The sequence below is a fragment of the Phyllobates terribilis genome, unplaced genomic scaffold (assembly GCF_046119375.1).
Source record: "Phyllobates terribilis strain yellow unplaced genomic scaffold, ASM4611937v1 Scaffold_1__5_contigs__length_1240528914, whole genome shotgun sequence".
Lineage (NCBI taxonomy): Eukaryota > Metazoa > Chordata > Amphibia > Anura > Dendrobatidae > Phyllobates > Phyllobates terribilis.
In genome coordinates, this window is record NW_027362761.1 from 788,052,453 (window position 1) to 788,072,594 (window position 20,142).

At 48.4% G+C, this 20,142-nt stretch overlaps 1 protein-coding gene across 2 annotated transcripts in view; it reads right to left on the reverse strand.

The window, feature by feature from the left end:
- Positions 1–20,142, reverse strand: part of STAP1 (signal transducing adaptor family member 1) — a 221,731-nt gene that overhangs the window by 44,229 nt on the left and 157,360 nt on the right. For both annotated transcript variants that reach the window (XM_073637049.1, XM_073637050.1), the window contains exon 8: positions 1,568–1,667. In XM_073637049.1, coding sequence (XP_073493150.1) covers positions 1,568–1,667 — 100 coding nt within the window. The remainder of the gene's footprint in view (positions 1–1,567; positions 1,668–20,142) is intronic.

The window sequence follows — 20,142 nt, forward strand, 5'->3', positions numbered from 1 at the left end:
GGGGGAGCAGGCTGCCCTATAAAAGCTGGAACTGGGGGCAGGGTTAGAGAGACCTGAGACCGTGAAGGAGTCTAGGCCCAGAGAGTAAGGGTCAGCAGCAGGCTGAGGAGGTCGTGAGGCAGTGGAGGAACTGCTAGCCAGGGACGTACGGCGCTGAGAGCCTGTCCTGGCAGAAAGGGAGAACTACCTACCGAACATTGGGGTCCGAGGCTGTAAAGACTCTAAGTCCAGCAGCAGAGAACCAATCCGCAAGGGATTTCATGTCCTTTGGCCTAAAAAGCCGGAGGCTCCGCCACAACAGAAGGGATCAGCAAAGCCAAGAGAGACCAGAGGTAAAAGGAGCCCAAGTTGCAAGCCATACGGGTGAGAATACACGGCACACTCAGGGACGTGGGCTATTTTACCACTAAGAGGGGAATAGTCAGAAAGAGCATAGAGAGCACGGTAGGCCTACACCCTCACCCTGACCAGAGGGGCTTCCCGAGTGTTCTCAGACATCCAGGCCCCCTTCTAGCCGGTACTGTTGTTGGGTCATTACCATCTGTTACAATAAAGACCCTGAACTGTTTAAGCGGACTCTGCATTCTGACTATCGCGGCCGGAACTATCACCTCCAACATCCACCTACACTGCCCTGGGGCTACACTCCTCCCGTGGGGAGTTATACCATTCCTGTGCTGCTCACCAACACCAGCCCCAGTGGTCTGTCCTGCAGCGGCGGTTATCCCTGACCGCAATCCACGGGTGGCGTAGTCGGACTTTCACAGTTGCCACTACTACCCCCATCAGCACGGCGCAAACTAGAGACCCGGTCTTGAGTACCCCACGGCCCAGGGGGCGAGTCAAAAATAATAGACCTGAATGGAGACAGCGAGCACAACGAGACAGTCAGCATTCCTTGTCTTATCCTCCTTATCCTGCATAGAGGTAAGCAGAAACTATGCTCAAGATAGGTATGATCTCAGAGGTGTGACCCCATCATACCACATTTTTAATAATCTGAGGATTAGCGAATTTACTGTATTCAGTTGTCATCCTATCCAGAATACCAGTAAGATGGGATAGCCAAGAGGAGAAGGGGCAGCATTCCAGGAAACTGAACATTTCATATCTTCAATCTAAGTATTTTTAAGCTTCATGGCTTGAAGCATTGCTAGAACATTTTATAGATCACTTTTATACATTTTATAAATCACTTTTGAATCCATAATGTGTTGATAGTACTTATTTTTTTGCCAATTGAATACAAGATGAAGGTTTGGTCTACCAAAGCTTTGCACCCATACAGAGTCTGCTTTGACTCTGCTGCTCCATTTCTACAGTTCTCAAGTCAGATTTGATAAGTGGCAAACTTGGAATTGTTGGACTACTCCATTAAACCTTCATGTGTTCCAGTTCAGTTGTACCAGTTGTTGGGCCTCTTGTGATCGATCTTCGACACCACTATATATATAGTATGTTTTACCCTTCTAAGCTGTAGTTTACTGTGCGTTTGTTAAGTATGCATTAAAATCAGAAAGCACCATGGAGTTAAAATTGTATAAAAATATTAAATAATACTTCATACCAATTTGCGTATCATATATACTGGAAATAAATGGCCTTAGCTTTCCTCTGGTTTCATTAATAAAGTGATTAACAACTTCATCAAGGCTGCTCAGTACAACCTAAGTATAACAGAAATAAAACAGCATATTATAGAAATGGCATGGACTAAAAAGAAGACAAAGAAAAGAGCTAGAAAAAACATACAGCACATATATAGTAAAATGGGGAAACACATATAAATATATTTTTGCCATAATGACATAATATATAGAATATTACATTTAATTTTTAGTTGACAGCACTAGATGAATTTCTATGACTCTTTATTAATAAAGCACATTTGATAATCTGTTACTTGTCACATCTTGTAATACCAGATTTAAGTAGTTTTACTATACAAAACTACTTTACCAACATAATAAGAATTTACTTGTGAGGCCACATCCAGTATTTGGTCAGTATTTTACATCAGTATTTGTAAGCCAAAACCAGGAGAGGAACAATCAGAGGAAAAGTATAATAGAAACTCGTCACCACTTCTGTATTTATCACCCAGTCCTGGTTTTGGCTTACTAATACTGAGGTAAAATGCTGATCAAATACTGAACGTGTGAACCTGGCCTTAGGGTAAGAAACCTCTAGCAATCATCACGAAAATGCTAATAAACGCAGTTACAGCTTTTTTCTTAAACGGAATCTGTCACCAGGTTTTTGCTACATAATCCGAGCGCACCATGATGTAGGGAAAGAGAGCCGGATTCCAGTATTGTGTCACAGTGTTTTATCAGCAGGAGATAATCACTAGAAGCAGGGCCGGCTCCAGGTTTTTGTGGGCCTTGGGCGAAAGAGTCTCAGTGGGCCCCTTCAACACATACCACGATTCATGATGAACAGATACCGCATATATATATATACAGTACAGACCAAAAGTTTGGACACATCTTCTCATTTAAAGATTTTTCTGTATTTTCATGACTATGAAAATTGTACATTCACACTGAAGGCATCAAAACTATGAATTAGCACATGTGGAATTATATACTTAACAAAAAAGTGTGAAACAACTGAAAATATGTCTTATATTCTAGGTTCTTCAAAGTAGCCACCTTTTGCTTTGATGACTGCTTTGCACACTCTTGGCATTCTCTTGATGAGCTTCAAGAGGTAGTCACCGGAAATGGTCTTCCAACAATCTTGAAGGAGTTCCCAGAGATGCTTAGCACTTGTTGGCCCTTTTGCCTTCACTCTGCGGTCCAGCTCACCCCAAACCATCTTGATTGGTTTCAGGTCTGGTGACTGTGGAGGGCAGGTCATCTGGCGTAGCACCCCATCATTCTCCATCTTGGTCAAATAGCCCTTACACAGCCTGGAGGTGTGTTTGAGGTCATTGTCCTGTTGAAAAATAAATGATGGTCCAACTAAACGCAAACCGGATGGAATAGCATGCCGCTGCAAGATGCTTTGGTAGCCATGCTGGTTCAGTATGCCTTCAATTTTGAATAAATCCCCTACAGTGTCACCAGCAAAGCACCCCCACACCATCACACCTCCTCCTCCATGCTTCACGGTGGGAACCAGGCATGCAGAGTCCATCTGTTCACCTTTTCTGCGTCGCACAAAGACACGGTGGTTGGAACCAAAGATCTCAAATTTGGACTCAAAGCACAGATTTCCACTGGTCTAATGTCCATTCCTTGTGTTCTTTAGCCCAAACAAGTCTCTTCTGCTTGTTGCCTGTCCTTAGTAGTGGTTTCCTAGCAGCTATTTTACCATGAAGGCCTGCTGTACAAAGTCTCCTCTTAACAGTTGTTGTAGAGATGTGTCTGCTGCTAGAACTCTGTGTGGCATTGACCTGGTCTCTAATCTGAGCTGCTGTTAACCTGCGATTTCTGAGGCTGGTGACTCGGATAAACTTATCCTCAGAAGCAGAGGTGACTCTTGGTCTTCCTTTCCTGGGGCGGTCCTCATGTGAGCCAGTTTCTTTGTAGCGCTTGATGGTTTTTGCAACAGCACTTGGGGACAATTTCAAAGTTTGCCCAATTTTTCGCACTGACTGACCTTCATTTCTTAAAGTAATGATGGCCACTCGTTTTTCTTTACTTATCTGCTTTTTTCTTGCCATAATACAAATTCAAACAGTCTATTCAGTAGGACTATCAGCTGTGTATCCACCAGACTTCTGCACAACACAACTGATGGTCCCAACCCCATTTATAAGGCAAGAAATCCCACTTATTAAACCTGACAGGGCACACCTGTGAAGTGAAAACCATTTCCGGTGACTACCTCTTGAAGCTCATCAAGAGAATGCCAAGAGTGTGCAAAGCAGTCATCAAAGCAAAAGGTGGCTACTTTGAAGAACCTAGAATATAAGACATATTTTCAGTTGTTTCACACTTTTTTGTTAAGTATATAATTCCACATGTGTTAATTCATAGTTTTGATGCCTTAAGTGTGAATGTACAATTTTCATAGTCATGAAAATACAGAAAAAACTTTAAATGAGAAGGTGTGTCCAAACTTTTGGTCTGTACTATATATATATATATATATATATATATATATATATATATATATATATATATACTTCAAGAGGTAGTCACCGGAAATGGTTTTCACTTCACAGGTGTGCCCTGTCAGGTTTAACAAGTGGGATTTCTTGCCTTACAAATGGGGTTGGGACCATCAGTTGTGTTGTGCAGAAGTCAGGTGGATACACAGCTGATAGTCCTACTGAATAGACTGTTAGCTACTTTTTTCTTGCCATAATACAAATTCTAAGTAAAGAAAAATGAGTGGCCATCATTACTTTAAGAAATGAAGGTCAGTCAGTCCGAAAAATTGGGAAAACTTTGAAAGTGTCCCCAAGTGCAGTGGCTCACATGAGGACCACCCCAGGAAAGGAAGACCAAGAGCCACCACTGCTTCTGAGGATAAGTTTATCTGAGTCACCAGCCTCAGAAATCGCAGGTTAACAGAAGCTCAGATTAGAGACCAGGTCAATGCTACACAGAGTTCTAGCAGCAGACACATCTCATCAACAACTGTTAAGAGGAGACTTTGTGCAGCAGGCCTTCATGGTAAAATAGCTGCTAGGAAACCACTGCTAAGGACAGGCAACAAGCAGAAGAGACTTGTTTGGGCTAAAGAACACAAGGAATGGACATCAGACCAGTGAAAATCTGTGCTTTGGTCTGATGAGTCCAAATTTGAGAACTTTGGTTCCAACAACCATGTCTTTGTGCGACGCAGAAAAGGTGAACGGATGGACTCTACATGCCTGGTTCCCACTGTGAAGCATGGAGGAGGAGGTGTGATGGTGTGGGGGTGCTTTGCTGCTGACACTGTTGGGGATTTATTCAAAATTGAAGGCATACTGAACCAGCATGGCTACCACAGCATCTTGCAGCGGCATGCTATTCCATCCCGTTTGCTTTTAGTTGGACCATCATTTATTTTTCAACAGGACAATGACCCCAAACCCACCTCCAGGCTGTGTAAGGGCTATTTGACCAAGGAGGAGAGTGATGGGGTGCTACACCAGATGACCTGGCCTCCACAGTCACCAGACCTGAACCCAATCGAGATGGTTTGGGGTGAGCTGGACCGCAGAGTGAAAGCAAAAGGGCCAACAAGTGTTAAGCATTTCTGGGAACTCCTTCAAGATTGTTGGAAGACCATTTCCAGTGACTACCTCTCGAAGCTCATCAAGAGAATGCCAAGAGTGTGCAAAGCAGTCATCAAAGCAAAAGGTGGCTACTTTGAAGAACCTAGAATATAAGACATATTTTCAGTTGTTTCACACTTTTTTGTTAAGTATATAATTCCACATGTGTTAATTCATAGTTTTGATGCCTTCAGTGTGAATGTACAATTTTCATAGTCATGAAAATACAGAAAATTCTTTAAATGAGAAGGTGTGTCCAAACTTTTGGTCTGTACTGTATATATATATATATATAGTACAATGCCAAAGATTTCACTTCTTACATTTCATTAGCGATATCTATTGTAAATTCTACAATAGCTCAGAAACCGGCAAATCGTTCCATACAGAATACTGGCCCCCATAAAATGCTCCATACAGGATACTGGTCCCCATATAACACTCCATACAGGATACTGGCCCCCACATAATGCTCTTTGCAGGCTGTCACCCCCCCCTCCCTTATAATGCCCCATGCAGGATGTCACTTTTTCCCCCATATAATGCCCCGTGCAGGATGTCACACACACCACCCCCCTTATAATGCCCCATGCAGGATGTCACACACCCCTTCCCTTATAATGCCCCATTCAGTATGTCACTCCCCCCCATATAATGCCCCATGCAGAATGTCATTCCCCCCATATAATGCCCCATGCAGAATGTCATTCCCCCCATATAATGCCCCATACAGTATGTCACTCCCCCCCTTTTGATGCCCCATTCAGTATGTCACTCCCCCACCCCTTTTTAATGCCCCATGCCTCCATACATTAAAAAAAATAAATAAATCAAATACTCACCTCACTTCTCCTCACCTGCTGCCCCTGCTCAGGTCCGGACTCCAGTGTCGCCGGCAAATTCCCGCTCTGCGCTGCCTGTGACAGCTCAGGAGAGGGCGCGGTGGAAAGACGTCACTGCGTCCTCTGACCCGAGACATCACAGGGAGCGCGCAGCAGGAAGACAGCGGATCTGCGGAGGCACGGGGAGAGGTAAGTATTGTGCCGGCTGCCGGGGCCCTGAGCAAGCGGAGGGGGGGCGCTGGCACCACTCTCCTCCGCTCACGGGTCCTATAGCGCGCCGGGGTGCCCGACGGCAAGTGGGCCCCCCCGCTTGCTCAGGGCCCCGGCACTTGCCCGGGTGCGCCGGGTGCTGACGCCGGCCCTGACTAGAGGACAAGCTGCCCATGTGCCTCCTAGTCCAACCACGTCCCCCCCACTAATAAGCAGCTTTCTGTCTATGTACAGTACATTGTACACAGAAAGCTGCTAATCAGTGATGTCATTCTGAGCTCTGCTAGATCTGCAGCTGAGAAAACTGTGATTTTTTTTCAAAACTGCTGCACCCAGTAAACTAAGTGATACATCGCTGGCATCTATCCATACCTCATGATGCTGTCCGATTTACATAGCAAAAACCTGCTGGCAGAATCCCTTTAATGAGCGTAGTCTATTTTATGCTGTATTCAATTTATGGTTTTGTAAAAGCTTTTCTAGTTCTAGAACATCTACAATATCTGGATTATTGTATGCCGGATGTACAGTACATACACATGGCAAAAAATAAACTATTTCATAGACACATTTTTTTTTCTTGAAAAAACAAACAAAAAACTAAGGCCTATGATTTAGGGAGTCAATATAGAAAATGAATTGACTTCCTACATCGCTAATAACAGAACTTTAGACTGGTGAGCCCATAATGCGAAAACCGCAAATTTAGTACAGGTGAAGCTGCGGTAATATAGAAAAATGTCAGTTAACCATGTGATTATTGCCAATGAAAACAATAAAATCAAGGGATTGCTTGTGAAACAATGATAAAACCCCTGTGGCTTATGGTCATTGAGATATTTGGCTTCTCCATTTAACATTACCCTAAATGTACACTGCTCAAAAAAATAAAGGGAACACTCAAATAACACATCCTAGATCTGAATGAATGAAATATTCTCATTGAATACTTTGTTCTGTACAAAGTTGAATGTGCTGACAACATAATCACACAAAAATCATCAATGGAAATCAAATTTATTAACCAATGGAGACCTGGATTTGGAGTCACCCCCAAAATTAAAGTGGAAAAACACACTACAGGCTGATCCAACTTTGATGTAATGTCCTTAAAACAAGTCAAAATGAGGCTCAGTATTGTGTGTGGCCTCCACGTGCCTGTATGACCTCCCTACAAAGCCTGGGCATGCTCCTGATGAGGTTGCGGATGGTCTCCTGTGGGATCTCCTCCCAGACCTGGACTAAAGCATCCGCCAACTCCTGGACAGTCTGTGATGCAACGTGACGTTGGTGGATGGAGCGAGACATGATGTCCCAGATGTGCTCAATCGGATTCAGGTCTGGGGAACAGGCGGGCCAGTCCATAGCTTCAATGCCTTCATCTTGCAGGAACTGCTGACACACTCCAGCCACATGATGTCTGGCATTGTTCTGTATTAGGAGGAACCCAGGGCCAACTGCACCAGCATATGGTCTCACAAGGGGTCTGAGGATCTCATCTCTGTACCTAATGGCAGTCAGGCTACCTCTGGTGAGCACATGGAGGGCTGTGCGGCCCTCCAAAGAAATGCCACAGAACACCAGGATTGGCAAAGTCGCCACTGGCGCCCTGTGCTCTTCACAGATGAAAGCAGGTTCACACTGAGCACATGTGACAGACGTGACAGTCTGGAGACGCCGTGGAGAGCGATCTGCAGCCTGCAACATCCTTCAGCATGACCGGTTTGGCAGTGGATCAGTAATGGTGTGGGGTGGCATTTCTTTGGAGGGCCGCATAGCCCTCCATGTGCTCGCCAGAGGTAGCCTGACTGCCATTAGGTACCAAGATGAGATCCTCAGACCCCTTGTGAGACAATATGCTGGTGCGGTTGGCCCTGGGTTCCTCCTTATGCAGGACAATGCCAGACCTCATGTGGCTGGAGTGTGTCAGCAGTTCCTGCAAGATGAAGGCATTGAAGCTATGGACTGGCCCGCCCGTTCCCCAGACCTGAATTCGATTGAGCACATCTGGGACATCATGTCTTGCTCCATCCACCAACGTCACATTGCACCGCAGACTGTCCAGGAGTTTGCGGATGCTTTAGTCCAGGTCTGGGAGGAGATCCCACAGGAGACCATCCGCAACCTCATCAGGAGTGTGGCGCCCCTGAGGGTTCGACCGCCACAGGGATGCTGCACTTCTCTAATGGAGTGTAGTGTTCCTCCTCTGAGGTAAGAACAGCGTGATGGTCAGGACCCAACCTCCACATCCAACACCACATTTCTCCACTAGAGGGGGCTAGTATGCACTAGGTGCTGCCCTCCTGGTTACAGGGAGACTGGGGAACCAAGAGTTAGGGGAAGCAGTTAGTGGGTGAGGGTGGAGGACTCACAATTTAGTTACACTTTAAATTTCATATTTAATAAAAAGCCATCTTGGTTCTTGGTCCTTGTTAGTCAAGTCTTTTGTGCTGTCAAATACTGTGTGTTACTGTGATCTCCCACCCTGAGCGTGGATCCTGTGTGGACCTGCAGGGGATGGAGACACAGCCCTCGTACTCCGGCCTTGGGATGAGGGGCAGGTTGCAGACGGGGAATGTCTCAACCCGGCCAAGGACCAGGACCAAGAAGGCCCGGAGCTTAAGAGTGTGGCTCCATAGCAAATGGATCCCGGGGAGGATGCAGACGGAGCGGTGTACGCCTCCTGTCCTCGCCAACCTGATATATTCAGAGGGAGTCCGGCTGCAAGAGGGGTACTGGCCCCCGACACCCGACCTTGCTACTCCATGTCCTGGTCGGGAAAGCCCGGTAGGCCCAGAGGATCCCACCGGGTATCGGAAGGAGCGGAGCTGCCACCCATACCCTTGTTCTGAGAGGAGGTCAGAGGGAGACCCGGCCTATTTGCACACACACGGACAGGAAAGGATTCGGTCTGTAGTTCAGGAACACTCTGATGCAGGGTCCCGATTGAACGCTGGACTTACTCGGAGGTTGTCGGACCCCCGTCTCTGGTGACCGCAGGACTCCGCGGGGAGCAGGGAGTCGCCTTCATTCTGCCAACTCTAAAGTGAGTAAAGCCTTGGAAGTTCACCCCTATGGCCTCCGGACTGTTTATTCTGCGCCACACCGCACGACGCGGAGCCCGTTCTCCTCTACTACTACCCCCTCCATCCTGTCCCTCTGCCCTGAGGTCTTGCTCCGCCTGTGGGGAGTAGTAATAACTTTGTGTAACGGGTCCGGGAGGCGGACTGTAACGGGTCCGGGAGGCGGAACCTCTGAGCTACTATACAAGGGGGCGGCCCTTGTAAGGGAGCGGGTGGCAGTCTCTGGGTGAACGGACAGGGAGTTACGGCAAGTGATCAGGGCAGTCTCTGGGTAAGGGGTAGGTACGACCTGTGATGGCAGAGCCTCCGGGTAGGCTAGCAGGCAGGTGGTAGATGTGTGCTCCCAGGTGAGCAAGCGAGAGTCTCTGGAATAGCAGGTGGTCACGGCACGTGACGGCGGAACCTCCGGGCTGGCAGGCAGGTAGGTAACGGAGAAGCGCTCCCAGGTGAGCGGGCAAGAGTCTCTGGAATAGCTGATGGTCACCGCACGTGACAACGGGACCTCCGGGCTGGCAAGCAGGCAGGTAACGGAGATGCGCTCCCAGGTGAGCGGGCAAGAGTCTGGAGTAGCTGGTGGTCACAGCACGTGACAACGGAGCCTCCGGGCTGGCAAGCAGGCAGATAACGGAGAAGCGCTCCCAGGTGAGCGGGCAAGCTGGTCCATAGACAGACTGACCGGAGTAGTAAGGCAGACCGTCGGACCTCAGACTGGCAGACAGGTAACAAGTATTCAGGCAGGAATCAGGCAGGTAACTGGCAGGTACTGGCAGGTAACTAGCAGGAAACTGGCAGGAAACTGGCAGGTAACTGGCAACGGGACCTGAGGGCTGAAGCACAGGTGAGACACAGGTGCAAACAACATTGCTCGGGCACCTCCATTTTGGAGGAGGTGCCTTATATATGATGAAGTCCTCCGGCCATTGGCCGGGGACTCTTTAGGGCGGCGCGCGCGGCCCCTTTAAGAGGAGGGGAGCGCGCGCGCCCTAAGCACAGGGGCCGGGAAGGAGCGCGCGCTGAGAGCAGAGCAGGAGGAGGACGCCGGGACGGAGCGCGCGCTGACAGCAGAGCGGGGGGAGGAAGCCGGGCACAGAGCAGAGCGGTGAGAGGAGCAGCGTCCCTGCCTAGCAGAGGGCAGGGACGCCGGCACTACAGTACCCCCCCTTTAGGCCCCCCCTTTTTTAGGCCAGACAGAAATTTAGCTAGGATGAGAGGGGCATGGATGTTCTCCCGGGGCTCCCACGTTCTCTCCTCAGGACCAAACCCCTTCCAATCTACCAGGAAAAAGGTCTTTCCTCTTACCCTTTTGGTGGCAAGAATGTTCTCTACCTCAAACTCGTCCTCAGCAGAAACCGGAGCAGGAGGCGTACCTGTAGACTTGGAAAAAGAGTTAAGTACCACAGGTTTGAGGAGAGACACATGGAAGGAGTTAGGAATCCGTAAGTTGGCCGGGAGTTTCAATTTATAGGCCACCGGGTTGATCTGACTGATGACCTCCAGTGGGCCGATGAACCGAGGCCCTAACTTATAGGAAGGGATCTTGAGCCGGACATATTTGGACGAGAGCCAGACTTTATCCCCAGGGCGGAATTGAGGAGGGTCCAGACGTTTTTTGTCAGCGTGTCTTTTCATACGCTCGGATGACAGAAGGAGTGCGGACCGGGTACTCTCCCATATGGAGGAAAATTTGTTAACAAGAGATTCCGCAGCCGGATTGTCCGCCGAGGTGGAGACGGGAAACGGGATCCGAGGATGCTGACCGTAGACTACAAAAAACGGGGATTTGGAGGAAGACTCGCTCTCGTGATTGTTGTACGAGAATTCGGCCCATGGCAGGAGATCCACCCAGTCAGAATGGTGGGCATTAACGAAGTGCCGAAGGTAACTGGTCAGGTTCTGATTGATCCGCTCCACTTGACCATTAGACTGTGGGTGGTAAGCGGAGGAGAAGTCCAGGGTGACGTCCAGCAATTTACAAGTGGCTCTCCAGAAACGGGAAGTGAACTGTACCCCACGATCCGACACGATGTGACGGGGCAGGCCATGAAGACGGAAGATGTGGCGGATAAAGTCTTTAGCCAGCTCGGGTGCAGACGGAAGACCTGGCAGTGGAATGAAGTGAGCCATCTTGGAGAAGCGGTCAGCGACCACCCAAATGACCGTACAACCGGCAGAGACGGGCAGATCAGTAATGAAGTCCATCGCTATATGCTGCCAGGGGGCAGCAGGTACTGGCAGAGGTAGGAGGCGGCCGGCCGGCAGGTGTCTCGGAACTTTGTTGCGGGCGCAGGACACACAGGCAGAAACAAAGTCTATTACATCCTTGTGCAGGTTAGGCCACCAGTAGTGCCGGGTAATAAGCTGGAGGGTCTTTTTCTGACCGGCGTGGCCAGCTAGTTTAGACGAATGACCCCAGTGTAGAATCTTCTCCCGATCAGGTACTGGTACGAACGTCTTACCAGGAGGAAGACGATTTAGACTCACGGGAGCCACCTGCATTACTCTGGCGGGATCGATGATATGTTTCGGATCCTCCTCGAGATCAGACACCAGAAAGGATCGAGACAAGGCATCCGCCTTGACGTTTTTGTCAGCCGGGCGAAAATGAAGGACAAAATCAAAACGAGCAAAAAACAAGGACCACCGGGCTTGGCGCGGGTTAAGTCTCTGGGCATGCTGGAGGTAAGCCAAGTTCTTGTGGTCAGTGTAAATTATTACCGGGTGAAGAGCCCCCTCGAGCAGGTAACGCCACTCCTCCAATGCCAGTTTGATGGCCAATAACTCTCGGTCTCCTATGGAATAGTTGCGCTCAGAGGAGGAGAAGAGTTTAGAGAAGAAGCCACAAGTTACCATCCTCCCGGAAGATGATTTTTGAGTAAGTACCGCTCCGGCTCCAGAGGAGGAGGCGTCAACTTCCAGGAAGAACTGCTTGTTGCCATCTGGGCGATGCAGCACCGGGGCGGAAGAGAAGGCCTGTTTAAGGGAAAGAAAGGCCTCCTCTGCTTCGGGTGGCCACTCTTTGGGATTAGTACCTTTACGGGTGAGCGCAGAAATTGGGGCCGTCCGGGAAGAGAAGTGTGGTATGAAGAGGCGGTAGTAGTTGGCGAAGCCCAGGAAACGCTGAATGGCCTTCAACCCCTCCGGTCGGGGCCATTTCTCGATGGCAGACAGTTTCTCAGGATCCATTTGAAGGCCGGTCTGAGAGATAATGTAGCCCAGAAACGGAAGCGAGGTCTGCTCAAAGAGGCACTTCTCAAATTTAGCGTAGAGATGGTTCTGCCTTAGCCTGAGCAGGACCTGACGAACGTCCCTCCGGTGAGTCTGGAGATCCGGAGAGAAGACCAAGATGTCGTCCAGGTACACCACTACGCAGGAGTAGAGAAGGTCCCGGAAGATGTCATTGACCAACTCTTGAAAGACGGCAGGAGCGTTACAGAGACCAAAGGGCATTACCAGGTATTCATAGTGGCCGTCCCGGGTGTTGAATGCCGTCTTCCATTCATCCCCCTGACGAATACGAACCAGGTTGTACGCCCCACGAAGGTCCAGTTTGGTGAAGATCCTAGCCCCCCTCAGACGATCAAATAATTCTGGAATGAGCGGAAGGGGGTACTTATTCTTCACCGTGATCAGGTTTAGGCCTCTATAGTCTATACAGGGACGGAGAGAGCCGTCCTTCTTTTTGACGAAAAAGAAGCCTGCTCCCGCCGGGGAGGTAGATTTCCGGATGAATCCTCTGGCCAGATTCTCCTCAATATATTCGGACATTGACCGGGTCTCAGCAGCGGATAAAGGATAGATACGCCCACGGGGAGGAGTAGTACCGGGTAGCAGATCGATGGGACAGTCGTATGGTCTATGTGGTGGTAATGTCTCTGCCTCCTTTTTATTAAAGACATCTGCATAAGACCAATAAGGAATCGGAAGTCCAGGTAGATTAGCTGGGGTAGGAGAGGGACGGACGGGATGGACGGGAACCAGGCAGGTTTTATGACAATCTTGTCCCCAGCGAAGGACCTCTCCGGTTTGCCAGTCTAGCACGGGTGCATGTCTCTGGAGCCAGGGCAGACCTAGCAAGAGGGCGTGAGAGAGTCCAGGCAGAACATGAAAGGAGATACTTTCAGAATGCAGCATTCCCACCTGCAGGGTAATGGATTCGGTGATGAGTTGAATGGGGCGAGGTAAGAGGCCCCCATCCACGGCAGCGACAGACAAGGGTACAGCCAGAGGTTTGGTGGGGATGCGGTATTTCTCAACCAGGGACTGTGAAATAAGGTTCCCGGCTGCTCCAGAGTCAAGTTGGGCTAGTTCGAAATAACGGTTCTCCCCGTAGATGATCGAAACTGACAACAGCAGGGATGGAGAGGATTTATTCTTGTCTAGGTGGACCTCTCTGAGCGAACCTAGACACAGGCGTTTCCCGACCTCTCCGGGCAGGCACGGATCCGGTGCTCCTTACTGCCACAGTAGAAGCAGCTCCCCTCGGCACGGCGTGAGTCCTGACGGGTTTTGACCATCTTGGTCTGGTCGACCTGCATAGGCTCAGGAGAGTGTACCTGGGGAGAGATGGAGGGAATGACGGGTTTCTGGAAAGTAGGAGCTAAACGTGGAATCCTTCTCTCACGGGTGACCTCTTTGGCACGCTCCTGAAACCGTAGGTCAATTCGGGTGGCAAGAGTTATTAAGTCATCGAGAGTGGTAGGAATGTCCCGACCGGCAAGTTCATCTTTAATACGGCCGGACAGACCCTCCCAGAAGACGGAAACCAGAGCGTCGTTATCCCAGGCCAGCTCCGAGGCAAGGGTACGGAACCGTATGGCATATTGGCCCACGGTGAGACTCCCCTGACGGAGGCGTAGCAACGATGATGCAGATGAGGTCTTCCGTCCGGGTTCGTCGAAGACTTTCCGGAAAGCCGTGAGAAAAGCAGGCAAGTTGGACACCAGGGGGTCTCCTCTCTCCCATAGAGGATTCAGCCAGGCCAGGGCCTCCCCGGTGAGATGGGACATGATGAAGGCAATTTTGGCCCGGTCGGAGTTAAACTGGTAGGACAAAAGTTCAAAATGCAGGGTGCACTGATTCAAGAAGCCCCGAGCCTGGACGGGGTCGCCTCCGAAGCGAGGAGGTGCAGAAAGCCGGGGTCCGGGGTAGGATACCATAGTATTAGTGAGCAGCGGAGCCGCCGGATTGCAAGATATGGCACTGGCGGAGGTTGTTGGTGGATCAGACAGAGTGTTCAGGCGAGTATTAACATTCCGCAGGTGACCCAGGATGGCCTCCTGTTGGGACCTCTGACGGGACAGTTCAAGACCGAGGTCCGAGAGCGAGGGAGCTTGGGTGCCACCGGGTTCCATGGCCCGAGCAAACTGTAACGGGTCCGGGAGGCGGACTGTAACGGGTCCGGGAGGCGGAACCTCTGAGCTACTATACAAGGGGGCGGCCCTTGTAAGGGAGCGGGTGGCAGTCTCTGGGTGAACGGACAGGGAGTTACGGCAAGTGATCAGGGCAGTCTCTGGGTAAGGGGTAGGTACGACCTGTGATGGCAGAGCCTCCGGGTAGGCTAGCAGGCAGGTGGTAGATGTGTGCTCCCAGGTGAGCAAGCGAGAGTCTCTGGAATAGCAGGTGGTCACGGCACGTGACGGCGGAACCTCCGGGCTGGCAGGCAGGTAGGTAACGGAGAAGCGCTCCCAGGTGAGCGGGCAAGAGTCTCTGGAATAGCTGATGGTCACCGCACGTGACAACGGGACCTCCGGGCTGGCAAGCAGGCAGGTAACGGAGATGCGCTCCCAGGTGAGTGGGCAAGAGTCTGGAGTAGCTGGTGGTCACAGCACGTGACAACGGAGCCTCCGGGCTGGCAAGCAGGCAGATAACGGAGAAGCGCTCCCAGGTGAGCGGGCAAGCTGGTCCATAGACAGACTGACCGGAGTAGTAAGGCAGACCGTCGGACCTCAGACTGGCAGACAGGTAACAAGTATTCAGGCAGGAATCAGGCAGGTAACTGGCAGGTACTGGCAGGTAACTAGCAGGAAACTGGCAGGAAACTGGCAGGTAACTGGCAACGGGACCTGAGGGCTGAAGCACAGGTGAGACACAGGTGCAAACAACATTGCTCGGGCACCTCCATTTTGGAGGAGGTGCCTTATATATGATGAAGTCCTCCGGCCATTGGCCGGGGACTCTTTAGGGCGGCGCGCGCGGCCCCTTTAAGAGGAGGGGAGCGCGCGCGCGCGCGCCCTAAGCACAGGGGCCGGGAAGGAGCGCGCGCTGAGAGCAGAGCAGGAGGAGGACGCCGGGACGGAGCGCGCGCTGACAGCAGAGCGGGGGGAGGAAGCCGGGCACGGAGCAGAGCGGTGAGAGGAGCAGCGTCCCTGCCTAGCAGAGGGCAGGGACGCCGGCACTACACTTTGGCTGCAATAACACCATGCCTCAGCGGACTGCGGCAGCGCTGGTGGCCTTCACCAGGTGCCACAGGTGACGTAGTCATTAATCAGCCACTCAACCCGGATAAGCCCACACCATCCTTTTTAATGTGACGGCCATGAGCACGGGTCGGGTCCGGGCCACGGCTGCACCCCATCTCTCCATCACAGGACCCGACTCCAAGTCCTCCATCTCCCAGGGTAAAGAAAAGGGCTTTACGAGTAGAGACGTCACAGGAGCATTAGGCGTCCATTTTTTTTTAAAGAAATGCCAACATTTTGCTTTTAAGCAAAAACATTGACAAAACACACAAAAAAGATGCTGGGTCGTCTCTGCGCATCTTTTTTAGCCTTCCTTGTATTGTAAAGTATTGAGCATTTTCTTAGCAGAAAACGCCAGAAGAATGGACAAGTCACTTCTTTTAAACACTTGGTGCCTTTGGAAACCTGAAACGTTTAAAAGAGGTTCAAAAGCCTGAATGTAAGAATAGCAAGTCTTCTTTACCTAATATGATTAGGTCCATTCTTTTGAGCATTTTGTCAGCACTTTTTCCAGCGTTTTCCATGCAACAAAAGGCGGAAAAAGAAGCAGTGTTAAGATTAACATATGTTTAACTGCTTTTTTTGAATTAGGTTAATTACGCCATTGAGAAAACGTATTGATGTTCTCGGTCTTAAAGGAATATTACATTCTCCATAGTTTATCATCAATTAAAGGGAATCTGTCACCAGGTTGTTGCTATGTAATTTGAGAACACCATAATGTGGAAGAGATCCTGATTCCAGGGATGTGTCACTTACTGGGCTGTGTTTTGCTGTTTCAATAAAATCAGTGTTTTATCAGCAGGAGATTATCATTGCAGGACAACTTGGCACGTGCAGGATAGTCCAACCCACCCCCCAAAACTGATTAGCAGCTTCCTGTCACTATACAGAGGACACAGAAAGCTGTGGTGTGGGCGGGTAAGTTTAAGTGCCCACAATGCAGAATTTTTTTCCGTTTCTCCCTGGCAGGAAAAACGCATGCGGATTTTACATGCGTTTTTCCTGCCAGGTAGAGGCATTTGTCAAGCGTTTTTGCATGCATTTCTGTATGCGGGTTAAAAAGCGCTTTTCCAAGCGATTTTAGCATCACTTGGAAAAGTGCTTGACAACTTGGTCACACTATATAAATCCATGCAGCCGGCATGGATTTATATAGTGTGACCAAGTAATTGGTAAAAAAAAAGAATAAGAATGGTAAAAAAATAAAAAATAAAGATTATACTTACCTTCCGATGGCCCCCAGTGTTTTCTCCGCTGCGTCCGGTCTGTTGTATCGGTCACGGTGGTGTTTAAGGACCTGCCATGACATCATTTAGTCATGTGACAGGCCACGCGACCGCCGACGTCAGCGGTCGCTTGACATGTCACATGACTAAATGATGTCATGGCAGGTCCTTTCACACCACCGCGACCCATACAACAGACGCATCGCTGAGGGGGCCGGGGGCCATCGGAATTTAAGTATAATGTTTATTTTTTATTTTAAATCCTTTTTTTAACAAGTTCTATGGTACCCATGTCTGGATGAGAGTCTCTTATTCTCCAAACCCGGATACCATCCGCACATTGAACTGTGTGATATTCGCATCTGCAGATGCAGTGATGAGGATGCCACGCGGTCCAATGCAAGTCAATGACGGCGATTACGCTGCGTGTCCGCAAAATTAATGGACATGCTGCGTATTTTTCCGCAATGATAATCAGCAGTGGAAATTTCCGCAGCATGTGCACAGCACATGCGGATTATCATTGGGGACCATGGGACACGTATTACCAGGCGTTTTTTAAGTGTTTTCGCTGCGGAAATTCCGCAGCAAAAACACTTGAAAACACATAGTGGGCACGCAGCCTTATACACAGCTCATCAACTGAGCTCTACTCAATCTGAGCAGAGAAAACTATGACTCTATCATAACTGCTGCACTCGTAAAATAAGTGATGCATCGCTGGAATCGGTGTCTTTGTCCCTACCTCATAATGATGTCAGATTACATAGCAAAAACATGCTGACAGATTCCCTTTAAATCAAGAGTAGCTATTGGCTATGAACGTCACTGACATAAACAATGAATGAGGTGGCAAGACACATGCACGTCGCCTACTCTATACACCTTTCCCTGGCCACCGCTATATGGCACAGTCTATGGGATTGACGGAGTCTATGGCACTTACAAAGATTTGGCACTGACATACTAATTTCCATTGACTATGTTAGTTTATAGGAGTAATACTGTAGATGATAATATTTGTAGACTAGAATACCATTTTGACGAGTTAGTTTTCACATGTGCATTATTATGTGCAAACTATATAAAAATGAAACTTGAGTAGACTACCGCATTAAGACACAGATCATCACTAAGCCTTCTCAATAAAATAATACAAAAAAATATTAAAAAGCATCATTAATTTAAAAAATTACAAAAAGTAATGAAACAGCATATGTGAAGTTAACCTTTAAACCATGGTATTCTTGTCAGGGCAACCTCTATGCAGGTTAAATAAATCATAAATCCTCAAGTTGGAAGTGGAAGATCAGTAATATAAAACTGATCTATTACACAAGTGTTCATCATATCTATCATTTATTTCAATGGCAGTATATATATAGTGGTGGCCAAAAGTATTGGCACCCCTGCAATTCTGTCAGATAATACTCAGTTTCTTCCTGAAAATGATTGCAATCACAAATTCTTTGGTATTATTATCTTCATTTAATTTGCTTGCAAGGAAAAAACACAAAAGAGAATGAAGCAAAAATCAAATCATTGATCATTTCACACAAAACTCCAAAAATGGGCCAGACAAAAGTATTGGCACCCTCAGCCTAATACTTGGTTGCACAACCTTTAGCCAAAATAACTGCGAACAACCGCTTCCGGTAACCATCAATGAGTTTCTTACAATGCTCTGCTGGAATTGTAGACCATTCTTCTTTGGCAAACTGCTCCAGGTCCCTGATATTTGAAGGGTGCCTTCTCCAAACTGCCATTTTGAGATCTCTCCACAGGTGTTCTATGGGATTCAGGTCTGGACTCATTGCTGGCCACCTTAGAAGTCTCCAGTGCTTTCTCTCAAACCATTTTATAGTGCTTTTGGAAGTGTGTTTTGGGTCATTGTCCTGCTGGAAGACCCATGACCTCTGAGGGAGACCCAGCTTTCTCACACTGGGCCCTACATTATGCTGCAAAATTTGTTGGTAGTCTTCAGACTTCATAATGCCATGCACACGGTCAAGCAGTCCAGTGCCAGAGGCAGCAAAGCAACCCCAAAACATAAGGGAACCTCCGCCATGTTTGACTGTAGGGACCGTGTTCTTTTCTTTGAATGCCTCTTTTTTTTTTCCTGTACACTCTATGTTGATGCTTTTTCCCAAAAAGATCTACCTTTGTCTCATCTGACCAGAGAACATTCTTCCAAAACGTTTTAGGCTTTCTCAGGTAAGTTTTGGCAAACTCCAGCCTGGCTTTTTTATGTCTCGGGGTAAGAAGTGGGGTCTTCCTGGGTATCCTACCATACAGTCCCTTTTCATTCAGACGCCGACGGATAGTACGGGTTGACACTGCTGTACCCTCGGACTGCAGGGCAGCTTGAACTTGTTTGGATGTTAGTCGAGGTTCTTTATCCACCATCCGCACAATCTTGCGCTGAAATCTCTCGTCAATTTTTCTTTTCCGTCCACATCTAGGGAGGTTAGCCACAGTGCCATGGGCTTTAAACTTCTTGATGACACTGCGCACGGAAGACACAGGAACATTCAGGTCTTTGGAGATGGACTTGTAGCCTTGAGATTGCTCATGCTTCCTCACAATTTGGTTTCTCAAGTCCTCAGACAGTTCTTTGGTCTTCTTTCTTTTCTCCATGCTCAATGTGGTACACTCAAGGACACAGGACAGAGGTTGAGTCAACTTTAATCCATGTTAACTGGCTGCAAGTGTGATTTAGTTATTGCCAACACCTGTTAGGTGCCACAGGTAAGTTAGAGGTGCTGTTAATTACACGAATTAGAGAAGCATCACATGATTTTTCAAATAGTGCCAATACTTTTGTCCACCCCCTTTTTTAGGTTTGGTGTGGAATTATATCCAATTTGGCTTTAGGACAATTATTTTTGTGTTTTTTCATTGAAGACAAATTAAATGAAGATAATAATACCAAAGAATTTGTGATTGCAATCATTTTCAGGAAGAAACTGAGTATTATCTGACAGACTTGCAGGGGTGCCAATACTTTTGGCGACCACTGTATAATATATATACATGCTTATGCTTATAATGTTTATAACAAATAATAAAAAATACCAATATAAATAAATAACATAAAATAAATTA